We start from the raw sequence: 16,167 nt of genomic DNA on the forward strand, positions 1-16,167 counted from the left end.
AGGTACCAAAGGTTTTGCCGCACGTTGGACACGCGTGCATCTTCTCGGTGACCGGGACCGAGGGCCGTCTCCAAACCGCCGCCGGGGACGCGTGCAGTGGCTGTGACGGATCACCACCCGTGGGCGGCTCCCCCCCTACCACTCCCACCTCCCATCCGGCACAGGCGCTCCAGCCCCCCGAACCCTGCAACACAAGGGGTGCTTCAGCTTGCAGCCCACGCGCCACACACCTCAGAAGGTCGCCGGCGCCTGTGCTTGACTACATCCTCACAACAGGCAGCATCAAACACTGCTACTAACCAAGGGCGTTCCAAGGCGGTGCCTAAACAAGGAGGCACTAATCCGAAGCCCCACCCCGTCCCAGTCTTGCAGCGATCTCAGGGGCTCACAGAAACCAAGACATCACAGTGATCCCACTTTATTGACAGCGGCAATACTTTTCTTTAAGCAAAACAATCTTATCCTTTTATTAAAATAATGGACGTTCTGTGGAAAGAAAAATTAAGGAATGAATACAACCAGCAGTCAAAAGGTAGAATATTACTGATCTAGCCATACGGGCGACTGCACCAAATGACTATGCGAGGCCCAACCTCCCTTACACCTAACAGGAGCTGGCAACCTAAACAAACATCACAGATAAGCCACCAAAGACTCGTGTGTTTTCCGTATGATCAAAAACGAGTGGATTCTCTTCAGCTAGATACCCAAGAGTGGCAAAACATCCTTTTTTTTTTCTCTCTCTCTCTCCTCAGAAAGACGGACGTTGTGCTTCACCCTTTCGCCATCCAACATCCTCGCGTAGAGCTCAGAAAATATATTGTTTTTATTTCCCCCACTTGTCATTTTTAAAGGACGCAAGACCCACAATGACCACAAGATACCAAAAGATTTACTGAACTCAAAACGCTTGTCAAAACATTGTCGTTAATTTACAATAAAAAGAAATTAAATCACGACACAAGTGAAATAACTCTGAGATGATGTTATAATGAAACACGGAGAGAGAGAGAGAGAGAGAGAGAGAGAGAGAGAGAGAGAGAGAGAGAGAGAGAGAGAGAGAGAGAGAGAGAGAGAGAGAGAGAGAGAGAGAGAGAGAGAGAGAGAGAGAGAGAGAGAGAGAGAGAGAGAGAGAGAGAGAGAGAGAGAGAGAGAAACTCCTGTTATTCTTTAGTGGATAAGCGGTGCTGCTAACATTTTTACTCTTTTGTTTTCAATAAACACTTATACTTTATTTTAGCATGTACGTAATTTTCCATATCAAATTTTCTACAAAGTATCATTACAAAACATCTAATAACAATAGAGTATGTCTGTTTGAAACCCTCTTTGTTGCATTTAGTTGATTAGGGTGCAATATATACATGTTACATTGCACTTCATCTTTAAGCTCAGGATTATAGTAACCAAACTTACTTTGTTTTTCATAAAATGAAGTTTCAAAAAAATTGTCTTACAGTTGTATTAATTAAAATCATTGCTTGATCCAGTGATGTAAGCTGACCTAGCCTATCCTGAGACAGGTGAGCTAAATAAAGAAACATGATTAGTTTCTTATCATACGTTAGGATGCTGGGCGGCCAGTCTCCTATTAACAAAAACAACAGCCAATCAGCAGCATCAATGTAAGTCAGGCTGGAAATCAAGCCACTCATGGCTATCTGTCTGAAGTCAATCCAACAGTATAAACTTCTGGCACTACTGATTCCACTGGGAGTGCCTCATTGTCTACTTCAGCTCTACGGACACGCTACAGCAACAACTAACAACTTGCAGCACAAGTGCTCATTCAGCAACACGCACATGCACACGCACGCACGCACGCACGCACGCACGCACGCACGCACGCACGCACGCACACACACACACACACACACACACTAGCACTAGCACTAGCTACGAGAGGGCCTGCATGTGTCGGGTGCGTATGTGGCGGGTGAGGTTAGGGTGCTGGTTGGCTCGGTAAGGACAGTGGGGGCACTGGAAAGGGCGGACCCCTGTGTGTGTCCTCATGTGCCTCTTGAGGTCCCCGGCCCAGCCAAAAGCTTTACCACAGAGACTACACTCGTGGATCCTGTGGGTCCTGAGGTGGGAGGGGGACCGGCCGAGGGGGCCCCAGGTGTGACGGCCCCCCATTACCAACTCGCCTTGTCTCTTATCACGTATGACTGGCAGCTCTCCCTCCTCCCCCTGGAACACATAAACCTACTCAGAACTATTAACATTTTTTGTGTCACACAACAATAGCACCATCAACCCTTTTAGTCAAAATTAGCTGTGCTTCAATCTGTCCAGCCCAGTAACCTGTTACTAGTCAATTGACAGCTGGAGGTCGTGGCTTTGTAGAACATTCATCTCCTGACTAGGAAAAGTATGAGTGTCATGTTGCTTAACAAGGCCAGCACTTGGGAGGTGCTGGTGGTAGGGCACCCCAAGGCGTGAGGTGCCATGATCACTGTTGAGAGGCTCACCAGAAAGAAAGCCCATGGCCTGAACCACAGACACAGCCTTCTGACCACACTGGGAAGGAGTAATGCTCTGACATGTGCTTAACGCATTGACTTGACTTACTGATGCAGTGGCCTTCTGATTGATCATCAAAGAGGAGCTATTATCCTGTAAAGGACTCTGCTTATGACTGGTGGTAGGATGGACCTCACTAGTAGCTGTAATCTGAACGTCTGAACAGGATGGCAGCCGAGTGCCCTGCCCCGAATGTCCCTGGTCTAATGCAAACTGTAGTGCGGTGGCAGTGTCCTGACCACAGGTAGCATCCCTATCCTGCCTTTGCTGTGCTGCCTGGTAAGATGTGCCCTGACTATTGGCTTCTGCCAGCACCTTGCTGTTGCCTGTTGCCCCAGACTGACCCTGACAAGGAGCTGCCAGGAGGTCCCTGTGTCTGTTACGTATATGTCGGATTAAATTATACTTAAGAGCAGATCTGTGTAAGCAGATTGGGCATTTGAATGGCTTTTCCTTGGTATGTGTTAGGAAATGATACTCAAGATTTTGTTTCCAATTCCTTCCGTTGAAAACTTTCCCACAAACTTTGCATACATTCCCAAGCGATTCAGCTCCAATCTGTAAAAGAAAAGTCCTTATCAGACTAGGAGCAGAGCCACTGGGAACACAGCTCAACTCATTCCACTTCCCTTCCCATCACCCCTTATTCCTAATGTATCTCTAATCCTGTTAAAAACTTGGCCAAGCACAAGACCCAGACAACACAAAGCCACATATAATCACTCTTATTGTAAATTATAATAAACCTATGTCCTTTTAGTCTTAGGCAAATGAAAATTTATTTTCATAAAAAGATTTACTGCTATAAATCTGCTACACAAACACCGGTTGACAATGAACCCCACCAAATGGGTACTATTTGCAGGTTTCAGGCAAAATATTTCTGGCAAGCAATTTTCACACACCATTTGTTCCTACTACTACCTTTGCACAGCCCTGTGATGGGATCTTCACTTTACTTGTAACACTTCATGGAGACACAAGCAGTAACACAATTATTTCACAGATCCACAGGTGCAAATCACTCCTGTCCTCTGGGCACACCAAGCAAGCCACTGGCTGCTAACTCAGTCTTTCACAGCTGAGTAATCTGGTACCACGTCAGCAGCATCAAGCTTCTTGTGCACAGCCATGATGTGGGCTATCAGGTTGCCTTTCCTGTTGGAGGAGTGGCTGCACTGAGGACACTTGTAAGGCTTCTCTCCTGTGTGAATCATGGTGTGCCGCCGCAGATTAGAGGAGTCGGTGAAGGATTTACCACAGAATCTGCAACTGTAGGCTTTCATCCCTTCTGAAGGAAGTTTGGGATTCATCAATAGCCTCCAGTGAGAGGTTACTCCACTGAGACCAGCCTCATCTATGAGGCAGCTGCCCAGCTCCCTTCGGTCACCCTGCAACAAGGACGACCTCTCGTCAGCATTGCTCACTGCTCCAACTGTTGACAACAGCATGCACGAGAGCCACATAACTCCCACACACATCACTGTTACATAACTCAGAAAACAAGACCAGCAATGTCACCAAAGGTGCGAGAACATCACTCAACATGTTCAACAGCACTGCAATCCCACCCCTACAAACAGCGCTCAGCATTACCAAACGTGGATGAGACTCCACAGCATTACATGGTGAGGCTCACAGGTCCCTTAGCGATGTCCCTGTGTTTATTCATCACATGGACCATCATGTTGCCCTTGCGGTTAGCTCGGTGCGGACAGTGAGGACACCTAAAAGGCTTCTCCCCCGTGTGTACCAGAAGGTGACGCTTCAGGTCCGTGCCCAGAACAAAGGCCTTAGAGCAAGATGGGCATTGATGCCGCCTCACGTATGGCTCTACCATAGCTGAGTTCCTCTGTAATGAACAATAAAGACTATCAACTACTGCTGTGAGTACATGGCCCTGCCCCAATCCGTCCTGATAATCATACCTTCTTCCACTAAACCATTTGTAAGCTTCGTATACTAATATTTCTAACCTTTAAAAACAACTTTTAAAAATGCTTCATCACACCATTCAATGATCAATCCGTATCCACTCAATTATTTCACATATGACACAACTCTAGTCAAGTGAAGACTACAATCAATGTCAGCATTAAACATCATGTGAACTGTAGATAATCTTTGGTTGTTTGACCTTTGGTGTCAGTATTGTCAGGGTCTGCCTCTTTAGAACATAAAGCAGTAAAGCTGGTACAAATATGACCACTATAATTATGTACACAGTTGTCAAAACTCAAATACAAATGCTAAACTCAACAGGATCTCATGGTGAGTTACAATCTCCAACTCCCCAGCCATAGCAGCACCAACACTGGGCTACTGCAATCTATTTCCATCACTGTTCTTTCTCCCTGACTCAAAACACACCCAGTACAACTATTCAAACACACCAACACAGCCTCACACTCACCTCTGCAGGCAGTTTTCCGAACACCTACAATCTTAGCTTCACCCTCCCGTACGTTGATACCAGCCCCCACACACGCATAACCTTAACTCTCACCTAGGTATTGGACAGTTACCCCATCACCAACAGAGCCTTACCCTCACCCATGTAGCACCTAACACCCACTTTAACACCCAACAGCCATATCTGCACCAATGTAAGTGCTCTCCCCTGACCCAGACACAGAGCTAACCACACAGTTTCCTCCTCATCCATTATCTTGACACTGTATCTAACACCCATGCATCTTCATCTATGTCTACCAAAACACTATTATCATTCACCCATAAATAACAGCAACACTAAACCCAAGACAATTTAGTGACAAATGTTCCTGATCCTCTCACACCCCTTCCCTCTAAACCACACAAACAATTCTGATGAAACAACCCTCTTTACATTCCTACATCCACTAGACAACATGTAACAAATTTTGTTAGTAAAGAAAGGAAAAATTTGCAACAAAGATTAAAAGTTAGATTCTAACCTGAAACTTCGTTAGCAGGAATAAATCAAGCTTATTTTATTTTTTTTCATGTCCAGTTAATGCAAAGAAGCATAATCATCCATGACAGTATTAAAGCTTTACATAATAATACACACTGTAAATTTTACTTTAGAGTATTATACTATATATGTTAGGCTCACTCTCAAAGTAGCCACCAAAATGCATATCATCATTCAGTTACAGTAGCAGTCCCAAAGAACACAACTCAGAAGAGTCACTGGAAGAACAGAACCTACAACTTTACACGCCAATAACATTTATGACATTAAACAAAAAAAAGCAAAAGCATTACTGTATTCATAAAAAAAAAAAGGTAAAATACTCAAATACTCCAAGAACTAATAATCCCCATCACTATCCTTGTGAAAAAAATAAATAAAATAAAATAAATACAAAACATAAATTGCTGAGATCAAGCTTCCTTTACTAGAATCAACACCAAGGCAATGCCAAGGTCAACTGTAACAACCTCGAGTAATTTATAATGGCAGACTTGCCCAAGTGGCTGCCCCCTATGGTGTTGCCAAGTCACGATAGTGCCTCCTACGGATATGATCATCCAAGTTTTCCTTGCGATTGGTTCGGTGATGACAGTGTGGACATTCAAAGGGCTTTTGACCAGTGTGGATCATAAGATGCCTCTTCATTTTGGCTGGTCTCACTAGTTTGCCACAGAGAGAGCAAGCAACCCTCCCAAGTTGTGACGAGTTGAAGGCAAGACTCCTCATACCCTGGGGTTGAACAGCCCACTCGATTCTTGTCTGCAACAAGTTGTGCAGGTCAGCAATATACTACTCCAAATAGGAACTGTCGATATGTTAATGATGTCTTGCACATCATGTCCTCCACTGTTAGCCAAGAGCACCTACCCATGGTACAAGATGCCACACAAACTAAACAAACACTTCAAGAGCAGTGCTGGATGCCCCACATCCAACACAAAACTTCTCATTGTCAAAATGCTGTGATTTCCTCAAGCAGCAGGTTTTCCACTCCCATGAGGTTCTCTTAATGCCGTATCCTTTTCTCCACCTCACCAAGACTGAGAGCTGTCTTCCCAAAGCCAAGGACTAAGTCGCTTCCCTCAACAAGGCAATGTGCCAAATGACGCAGTACATAGATAGCCAGCTTTCATATGCAATTAGTTGCACAATAAAGAAACTGGTACATACAACACACAAATACAGTTACAAACTATTTCAAAGATGCTACAATGAATGCTACTCATTATGCTATTTCATGTATGAATACTACATCTGCCAGCATTTTTTCCCACCTAAAATCCATTATCCAGAAAAATGCTAAATTTACAAAGATTGATCTAAATGAAGAATTATTTATCAGAATTTATCATACAGTGCCACTTACATTGGCACTGCTATGCTAGCAGCTGATCAAGTAAAAGAATAAAACAACACAAATTACTGAAATTCCAAATATGAAAATGTGACTTGCAGAACTGGTAATTCTGCTCCGAGATGCCACACAATAAAACATGTTGCAGCAACCAACACAGTGGCAGGGAAATAAATAAAATATGAGTGTGCCATTGTCAGTACAACAATCAAATATTGGGATGGACAGGCAGACAGCAGCAGAACCTTGTAGCATCTTGGAAAAATATAGTCTAAATGAGGTATCCTTGCAGCAAACCATAATTATTATTATTATTATTATTTCTTATTTTTTTTTTCTTTTTATCAAAAGAGGCATACACTTTGTAAGTGTTACTGATGCACAAGATGAAGCAAAATATGTAAAGTAATAAGTTTGCTACAAAGATTATTATGTACAACTCATTCTCATAAAGGAAGGATTGACAGGCATGCCTACTATTATTAGGCATCAAGCTCTATGTATTTATGGGGTATCTTTGAATCATTACTTTAAACAAGCACAATTACTTTAAAAGACATTCAACTCTAAGATGCAAGACCCCAATCAATGACACTGATAGGAAACTTTGTATTAAGATTTTTTCTTTTTTTAAGACTAAAAATTATTTCATAGTAGTACACAATAAAGACTATACTTAAAGACTTCAGATTCCAACAATTTTGGTTTTAATGTGACTTCAGAGTATGCCTTACAACATTTCATGATAATGTTTTTGCAAAAGGGGAAAAGAAAAAATATCCACAGGTACACATAAAAACATGCCATGTGCTTCGAGGCAATGACTTCATAATGACACAAGTTGTAACACTGTACCTTATGATTGGTTTTAGCTTATGCTAATTAGTTTGCATCTATGTGGAGAGAACCAATGGAATGCCAGAATACTGTCAACAAAAGTATTAAGGTACAAACACACCATCTATCAATCCTTCCATTAGGGTGAAGCATTACCAGTTCCGTAACTTTTCAAACATACAGGATAATACTGCAAGAGAGGACTATTAGAAAAGATATTTAGTTTGCAACTAAAGCAGAGATATCAGGCTACAAATGAGTTTTAGGCATAGTGAAAGGAATACCACTGGAAAGTTGTGTTGAAAGAAACGGACAGTCAAGAAATGCCTCAAATGAATATGAACTAGATTACATGACATAGTCCTATTTCTCCTTTTCAGTCAAGTCTTGATACCCAGCTTTCTTGCCTATTAAAGCAACACACACATCTAACAAAAAGCATCAATTTAATTAGTCTGTTATCCACTGTATGATCATGAAAACTATTGAAAGTAATTTCAATCAATCCATAACAAACTGACCTTTTAGATAATTCTATACTGCAATCTTCTGAGGATTAATAGCAGGCCCAGTCTACGCTTAAGCTACTATAGTGTACACAAACTGAAACAAGAACTACATAAATCAATCTATGAAAATACCAATACAAGAACTGTGAATGAGTCAGTTTCAGGGATTAGTTACCAAGCTCTGCACAACACTAATGAGAAGAGCAAGCAAATACTACCTGACCAGCAATGTCTTACTTTCATCTTGAGTTACTTTGAAAGAAATGAGAAAGACAGTATTTGATGCAATCTTGAGGCTGCAAGTTACGTTCATCATCCAACAGGTTCAATATTTGAGGAAATGTCAAACTAACTTCAAACGTAAGTGTACAGAGCATCCCCAGGTTTTCTTTTATCATTTAAACATTTTAAAGACTGACCCCTTGAATTTAGACACAGCCTACCAACAGCACAAGCTTGCTTAGCAGAGTATGAAGAGGAAAGAAGAGCCTGAAGATTCCTCTCCTGCAGTATAACAATTAAAACTAATGAAAAATATCATGAAATAAGCTGGTAGAGTTAATAAATAATCTGACAATTTAACATTCCTTACTCCTTTTTTAAGGAAAATGAATAAGCCATGAAGAAACACTGATCTGCAATCCCTAGTTTTCTTCCAAAGCTGACAATAATTTTCACTAAGGTATTGCACAAGTAACTGGTAATGCTTCACCATTCCAAGATAAAAGTTAACACTCACCCCTGGTGGATTATCCTGAGAGGAAGGCTGCTGAAAACCCAGCCCAGAGAAACTCCCAGGCAAGGACTGGCTATCCCCCTGCCAGCCAGACACATCCTGTACACGCAAAAAATACATCATCAAGACTGATCTGGAATAATAAGATTTAGTTCCTTCATGCTTTCAATGAAATTAATTACTGAAGTAATCCTTTTGCATACAAAGCAATTCTACATTTGGTTTTGCTTTCTTGGGAATATTTCATAGATCACCAACAAGTACACAGACAAACTTGCTGCTGGTGCTTGCCAACCAACTCACCGGCTGAAAGCCTGAGGGTCCAGCAAAGGCATGATGGTAGGAGGCGGAGGTACTAGCAAGGGCACCGGAAGCTGCCTGCTGAAGGAATTCCGGCAGATCATTGCTCAGGTCCCCTCCCAGGTCACCCCCACTGTTTTCCTCCTTATAGCCGTCCCCACTCATGTTGTAAGAATCCCTCTGCATGTCATCCGCCTCCTCCTCCATTTCTACCTTGACGAATGTGGGTGTCTCCTCCCCTCTATACTGATTACTGACTTCATGCTGATCAGGCAAAGGTTGTGATGACTGAGATGACTGATGAGGCAACTGTTGTGAGGATTGGTGAGGCGTAAGATGGGAGGCAGCAGGAGATTCTGCCGGAGAAGAGAGGGGACGGCTATCACGGTCCTCCGGCATGAGGGACTCCTGAGAGGTTCTGAGAGGGGAGGAACTTAGTCGCTGGCTAATGGGACTCTTTGGTCTAGAGGAGGGTGGGGGAGGGGTATGTAAACCCCCTGTTGAAGGAGCGGAAGGTCTTACATCTTCCCTTCCGTCCTCACCCTCGTCTCTACGTTTCCTCTTGGAAGGAGGGCTGCCACTGCCCCCCTCCCTCCTGCCAGAGTCAGTCCGAGAGGCAGGGGCAGAACCTTTCTTAGGAGGTTCATCATCAGGTACTGCAAGGCCCTTGATTCTAAGGTTTTCCGCCGCCTTTATCAAAGACGCCAAGTCACTCTGTCTCACATTCACTTCACCAAGGTACATATAATCTAGCAAGGCCTCTAGGTCCTCACTTTTAATGTCTTTCAACACTATAACAGGGCTCTTACAAGCAGTTTTGTCAAACATGGCACAAAAATAATCACTGCATGTTGAGAGCACCAACTTGTGCACACTGTAGAATTTGCCATCACATGCTAGAGTCACATCTGTGTACGCTTGCTGAAAAAGAAAGGAAAAGGAAAAAAATAGTCAGTATTTGGTATTACAAAAATGCATATTTGAATAATTTCCCCAACTAATTCTCTACAGAACTATTCTCACTGATAAAGACCAATCTTTTCTTTAGAAAGTGAAATGTGTAAATCATTTTCTAACAAGCACTTGAAACTCAACTTACCTTATCCCTGAGCACACCCAAAATGTGTAAAAATGTGGAACGGTGATTGTTCCACTTTAACGACAGTAGTTCCTCCATTTTAACCTGTAAAATACACACCAATTAAACATGAAGCCAACACTACTTCATATTAAACATTCTAATGTTAAATACACACATTGGTCCCATCTTGCTACTCATATCATATTAATGACTACTGTGCTCAATTCTGAACTAATAAGCACTCTTGAGGTTACAAAGATTCAAGATTATAATACAAAGGTATCAACCATCATACCTATATTACCAGTTGACAAATGCTAACTACTAACATATCTACAGTATTAGTCATAAGTATTGCAGCTTCTAGCAAAAAAGTAAGGTCCTCTTGAGAGGGAACCACTTTACCCAAAAGTGTCAGCCCTTGCCATGACATCATTGCATCTCTCAGCTTCATGCCGCTAACTTATAGCCTCCCCTCAGTGTGCCTTGGGGCTCATTGGAGAGCAGTGATCTGCTGCAACTTTTTCTGCATCCTGACGTATTATTGCACAATGACATCTTGTGATAATTCATCCTGTTTGCTAATATGGCTAAAACGAAAGAGTATTCATCTGAGACTATTGTGCAGATCGAGCCCCAACCCCAAGGAAGCAGGTCATTCAGTTTGAGAAATAGCTGAATAACTGGCAGCATCCACGACAAGTCAAGTATTGGTTACAGCGGTTCAGGGAGGAAGGGAATCATGATATACCTCAACCTCGACAAATAAGAGGCTTGTTACTGTCTTAAAGCATCCAGTGGAGTCTGATGTCAAGACCACTGGGGCGCCCAGACGTTTTTTTTTAGGTTCAGGCATATCATGATTCCCTTCCTCCCTGAACCGCCATAACCAACTTGACTTGACTTGAATGACTTGTGGATGCTGCCAACTGTTCAGTTATTTCTCTAACCTACTTCCTTGAAGCTCATGATCTGTGCAATAGTCTCAAATGAATAGTCTTGTTTTAGCCATATTGGCGAAAAGAATGAATTATCACAAGATGTCATTACACAATAATACATCAGGTTGGGGAAGTCGCTGCAGGTTACTGCTCTCCGAGCCCCAAGGCATGCTGAATGGAAGTTGTGAGACAAAAGTGCAAAGCTGAGGGATGCAATGAAGTCATGGCAGAGGCTAATAATTTTGGCTAAAATGGTTCACCCTCAAGAGGACCATATTTTTTTCATTGTAAATACTGGACCACCCAGCTGGGAAGTCCAATACTTATGACTTGTACTGTAGAGCTGTATTCTTGAAAGTTCTGTAAGGTATTCATATTCATATTCATTGTCTATGTTATTAGCATGAAACATGGTAACAATAACAGATGAAGATTGCATGGTACGTATAGCCATGGTCAACTGTCAAGTGATCATCTGCACTCAATTTCACTGTCAACATATCCAAGAATGTGGAAAATGCTATACATAGCAAAATATGGTGGTGAAAAAACAGTCTGACTTATCACCATCAGTATCACAATGCAAAAATTATTTACAGTAAAATAAAAACTATGACACTGAGTAGTTAACATTTACAAATAAAACAAGTTAAATTCTGATTGAAATGAATTTTCTCTAATCCACAACAAAATATTAGATGTGCCTTGCATTTTTACATCATATGCCCTTAATGCCAAAGAAATTGCAAAATTTGCTTGCTGGGCTGTCAATATGAATGATATTTACTGATAAAGCTATCCGAAATAATTACATTTAAGAGCTAAAACTGCAGGTTTGGCTATAAAATATCAGTAGTGAACAGCCTATGCACTGGAGACCAAGCAGAGAACAAGAGGTAATCTTCTTAGCCCAGAAATCAGTTACACTCCATTCATTCCTAGTTTGCAATTGAAGCCTAAACTACTTTAACAACCTCAATGACTGATCCATGCCTCGGTCATTCTAGTCAGCTTAGTGCAGATGCTGACCTCTCCACACCATGTATAAGATTAAATTATTTGTATCTCTCTTATTTTGTGAAATATTTAATTGATTTTGTGATCACAAGACACAAGAATGATAGCAGTTTGTGGAAAATTTAATTTTACAAAGAATAATCAAGATAATGCAAGCTGAAATCACAGACTGAACTGAAAATGTTTCTTGTGCATTTTTCTGTGGTTATTTTTTTTCATGAAATTAATGTAACTACTACTACTACTACTACTACTACTAATAATAATAATAATAATAATAATAATAATAATAATAATAATAATAATAATGGTATGTAGTAAGGGAGGTTATCCTCAACAAAATGGTATTATCAGACTTTATTTAAGGTAGAAAGGAAGGGTGGTAAGAAACTTTTTTTTATATCAAGCTGTTGCCACAAAAATTACTGTCTACAGCTTGCCACAAAAATTACTGTCTACAGCTTAAGATAAAACACTGCTTACCATCCTTCCTTTCCACCTTACCTGATGTAGTAACAGTTACGTTCAGCAGAACTTTTCTATCACAAATCAGAATTATATTTAAAGTATCATAATAATGCCAGGAAAGAGCAGCACTGAACAAAAAGTGGTGTAAACATTATTTTATTCCATGACTTCAATATGGATTATCTCAATTATTCTTTGTCAATTTTGTTTCAGCATATTCATAATCTATCAGTTGCCTGTCCAATGATTCACAAACCAATTACATAAGTACTACAGAAAATAAAGTACTGGAAAGAGAGGTATAACTTATAGTGTGGAGAGGCTAGCTATGTAGGAAACAGGCTCATTAAGCCTGTAACAAGTTACAAGAGCCACTGTCCCATCAGTGATAAGGTTACTGCAACAGCTTAGACTCCAGTTACAAGTATACGAGCACTGCTGCTAAAGATAGTGAGGCCTGTCATAGGTAACAAATATCTACTTTTAACTTTCATACTTGGGGCAAACAGATCCTTATTGTGAACGTGCTTGAAATGTTAGGTATGTGCTCTAATAATACAGAAATTGTTGAACACAATTAGTTCTAAGATATTTTCTTATAAAAGTAACAATGCTTAAATAAGATCCTCATCTGCCAAATGAACCCATGATTTACATCATGTTAATGTACAGTACCACCACTTTCACTGAAATAAAATATTTTTTCCTGATTTATTAAAAAAATGCATTTTCATCAATGACTTTACACATACTTCAGAGTGTAGCCTAATCTACAATACAGTTCATACACAAAATGATTCATCTGCACTTAGCATTCATACCAAATCTACTATAAATACAGCTCATTAATTAAATAAGACCAAACTTTCTTTTTAAAACTAAAGCATAAACTGCTTGTTACCACAATCTCCAAAGCAAGCCCAAGACTAATAAAGTAGCTACAATATTATACAACTGTTACCTAGGCTACAAAATAAGTAATGTTCAGCTGCACATAAACAGCTACATCAGCATGAAGACCCTACAATCACACCACAACCAAAACCACCTAGCTCATAACTCAAATTTCCAGTTAAGGTTAAATAAAATTACAACTGCTTCACACCACTGATGCACAAGATGAAATCAAATGACAACCATATAGGGTACAAAGGCTGTGGCAGATGTTTCAAACTACAGAAGGAAACAGTTGCTGAATCAGCAAGTATCAGCCATCCCCATAAATAAAAAGGACAATTATCTAGATTTCTTTCACCAACTAATCTTCCATTTCTTATCTTTACCTTAATCCAGATTCCCATGAGAATTTATGAATACATGAAAAACTTCCGAATACAATAAAAGAGGAAAGCTTCCTTCTTAATAAGATGAAGTTAGAACCAAATAATAATCTCATGTCCAAACTATATATGATTTGCCTCCTGTTCGGTTAGTTTAGGAGTAATTATCTCAATTCCAAACACAATAATAATAATAATAATAATAATAATAATAATAATAATAATAATAATAATAATAATAAATAACAACAATAAATAAATAAATAAATAAATAAATAATAATAATGTATATAAGGTCTGAAAATCTTAATGAAAAAAGTGACCTGTAAAAGGAGTACATACAGGTATTGCTAGAGGAATAATGTCATTCAAGTAATAGGTTACACGAGAGGAGGGGAAGAGAGAGAGAGAGAGAGAGAGAGAGAGAGAGAGAGAGAGAGAGAGAGAGAGAGAGAGAGAGAGAGAGAGAGAGAGAGAGAGAGAGAGAGAGAGAGAGAGAGAGAGAATTTACAAAGGTGTGGGTTTATATATAGAGAGAGAGAGAGAGAGAGAGAGAGAGAGAGAGAGAGAGAGAGAGAGAGAGAGAGAGAGAGAGAGAGAGAGAGAGAGAGAGAGAGAGAGAGAGAGAGAGAATTTACAAAGGTGTGTTTATATATATATATATATATAGAGAGAGAGAGAGAGAGAGAGAGAGAGAGAGAGAGAGAGAGAGAGAGAGAGAGAGAGAGAGAGAGAGAGAGAGAGAGAGAGAGAGAGAGAGAGAGAGAAAAGCTGCAAGGAAATCAATGAAAACAGAGACCAAAGACTTAGATTTAATTAAGCCTATATTGTCAATAATAAGTAGATACTGTCAAAGTGATTAGACAAGGTGACTAGTACAATTCTGAAAAACAAAGTTGTAAGTGAGTTTACTCTTCACCTGTCTTAAAGATACGAGTCCAAAAATGTGAAAACCAAACTGTCCGTTATCAACATTACAAGACATCCATTCCCACGCAGATCTTATCACATTATATATATATATATTTTTTTTTTTTTTCAAATCTAAATAAAATTAATTATTCTGAATAAGAACAAAAAACTGAGAATTGTCAGATATTAGACAGTTATAGAACAGAATTACTACATAGAATTACATACAATTCAGATACTTCGCTGTCAGAATCATGGCAATTTACTGAAACATGAACGAAAAAAAAAATAATAATCTAACCCCATTACTCTGACAACTAACATAGGAAGACAACTAATACTACTAAGCTAAAGCACATTCCTCATGACGACCGCGGAATTCTCAAGTAACAAAAGCACGGGGGGAAAAAAAAAAAACTTACCCCATAAAGCCGCAAGCACTACCAAAACACAACACACTATCACTGACACACACAGACGCTAGAGCGGCTGGGTAAGGAGGTACAAGTAATATTGACATTACTTTTAATCCTCCTAGCAGTGGCCGCCGCCGTGCCCCAGACCAAGGTGCCCCAGGGGTCACGCCTCCACCTCATTTCTTCCCCTTTCCCTCGCCTCCCACGCCTCGTCTCACCTCCCCCACCACACTCAACACAATCCTCACCACTTTCACCACCAGTCCACACACTTAACATGCCTAATAGTAAGGATAGGCGCGGAAAAAACACTAACCTTAAAGGACTAGACAACCGCCTCGCGAGTCTCGGCCATTTTCTCCTCAGCTTCCCGTCAGTGTTGCCAGCTTGCCACGCCAGTAAAGTCGCTACATTCTCTTTTTTATCGTGAATTTTGTGTTTTCCTCCTTTACAGGAAGATATTTGATGAAACACATGCATTTCAGTGCATGGCATTCAACTTTGTTGTATTTTTTGATAAATAGAGCACCTGTCTTTTTTCTGTTTAGGTAATAAAATGAAACTTTTTTTTCTTCTTCCATAATCGCTACATTTATCCGGCTTGCCTTGAAATTTACTGTAATATCCGTTTGATATATTTCTATGTTACCTTTGTTATCTCATGAATAAATGTACGATGAAATCGGAATCTAAAGTTTGAAAAACAGACAGCAAAGGTTTAGCAGCACACTTCTATATTGATCCAGTGCATGAAAATGGAAGAAAAGGCGACAGGGCCAGCTCTCTTCTGCCAAGATGATCTTCACAGATTTTTTTTTTTTTAATCGGATGAAT

At 40.3% G+C, this 16,167-nt stretch overlaps 1 protein-coding gene across 43 annotated transcripts in view; it reads right to left on the reverse strand.

Annotated features, from left to right (window-relative positions):
• LOC135103447 (longitudinals lacking protein-like) overlaps positions 1–15,793 on the reverse strand; it is a 62,613-nt gene extending 46,820 nt beyond the window's left edge. For 24 of the 43 annotated variants that reach the window (XR_010270045.1, XR_010270046.1, XM_064009698.1 and 21 more), the window contains exons 1-4: positions 15,650–15,791; positions 10,318–10,401; positions 9,222–10,139; positions 8,922–9,017 (exon numbers count right to left, since the gene is read on the reverse strand). Coding sequence is in view for 39 of the 43 variants with exons in the window: in XM_064009698.1 (XP_063865768.1) it covers positions 8,922–9,017; positions 9,222–10,139; positions 10,318–10,395 (1,092 nt within the window). In the remaining 4 variants the exon portion in view is untranslated. The other 19 variants (XR_010270043.1, XR_010270044.1, XM_064009666.1 and 16 more) reach the window with 8 other exon arrangements.
• Positions 15,794–16,167: the final 374 nt, after the last annotated feature.

This window comes from Scylla paramamosain, chromosome 9 (genome assembly GCF_035594125.1).
Source record: "Scylla paramamosain isolate STU-SP2022 chromosome 9, ASM3559412v1, whole genome shotgun sequence".
Classification (NCBI taxonomy): Eukaryota; Metazoa; Arthropoda; class Malacostraca; order Decapoda; family Portunidae; genus Scylla; species Scylla paramamosain.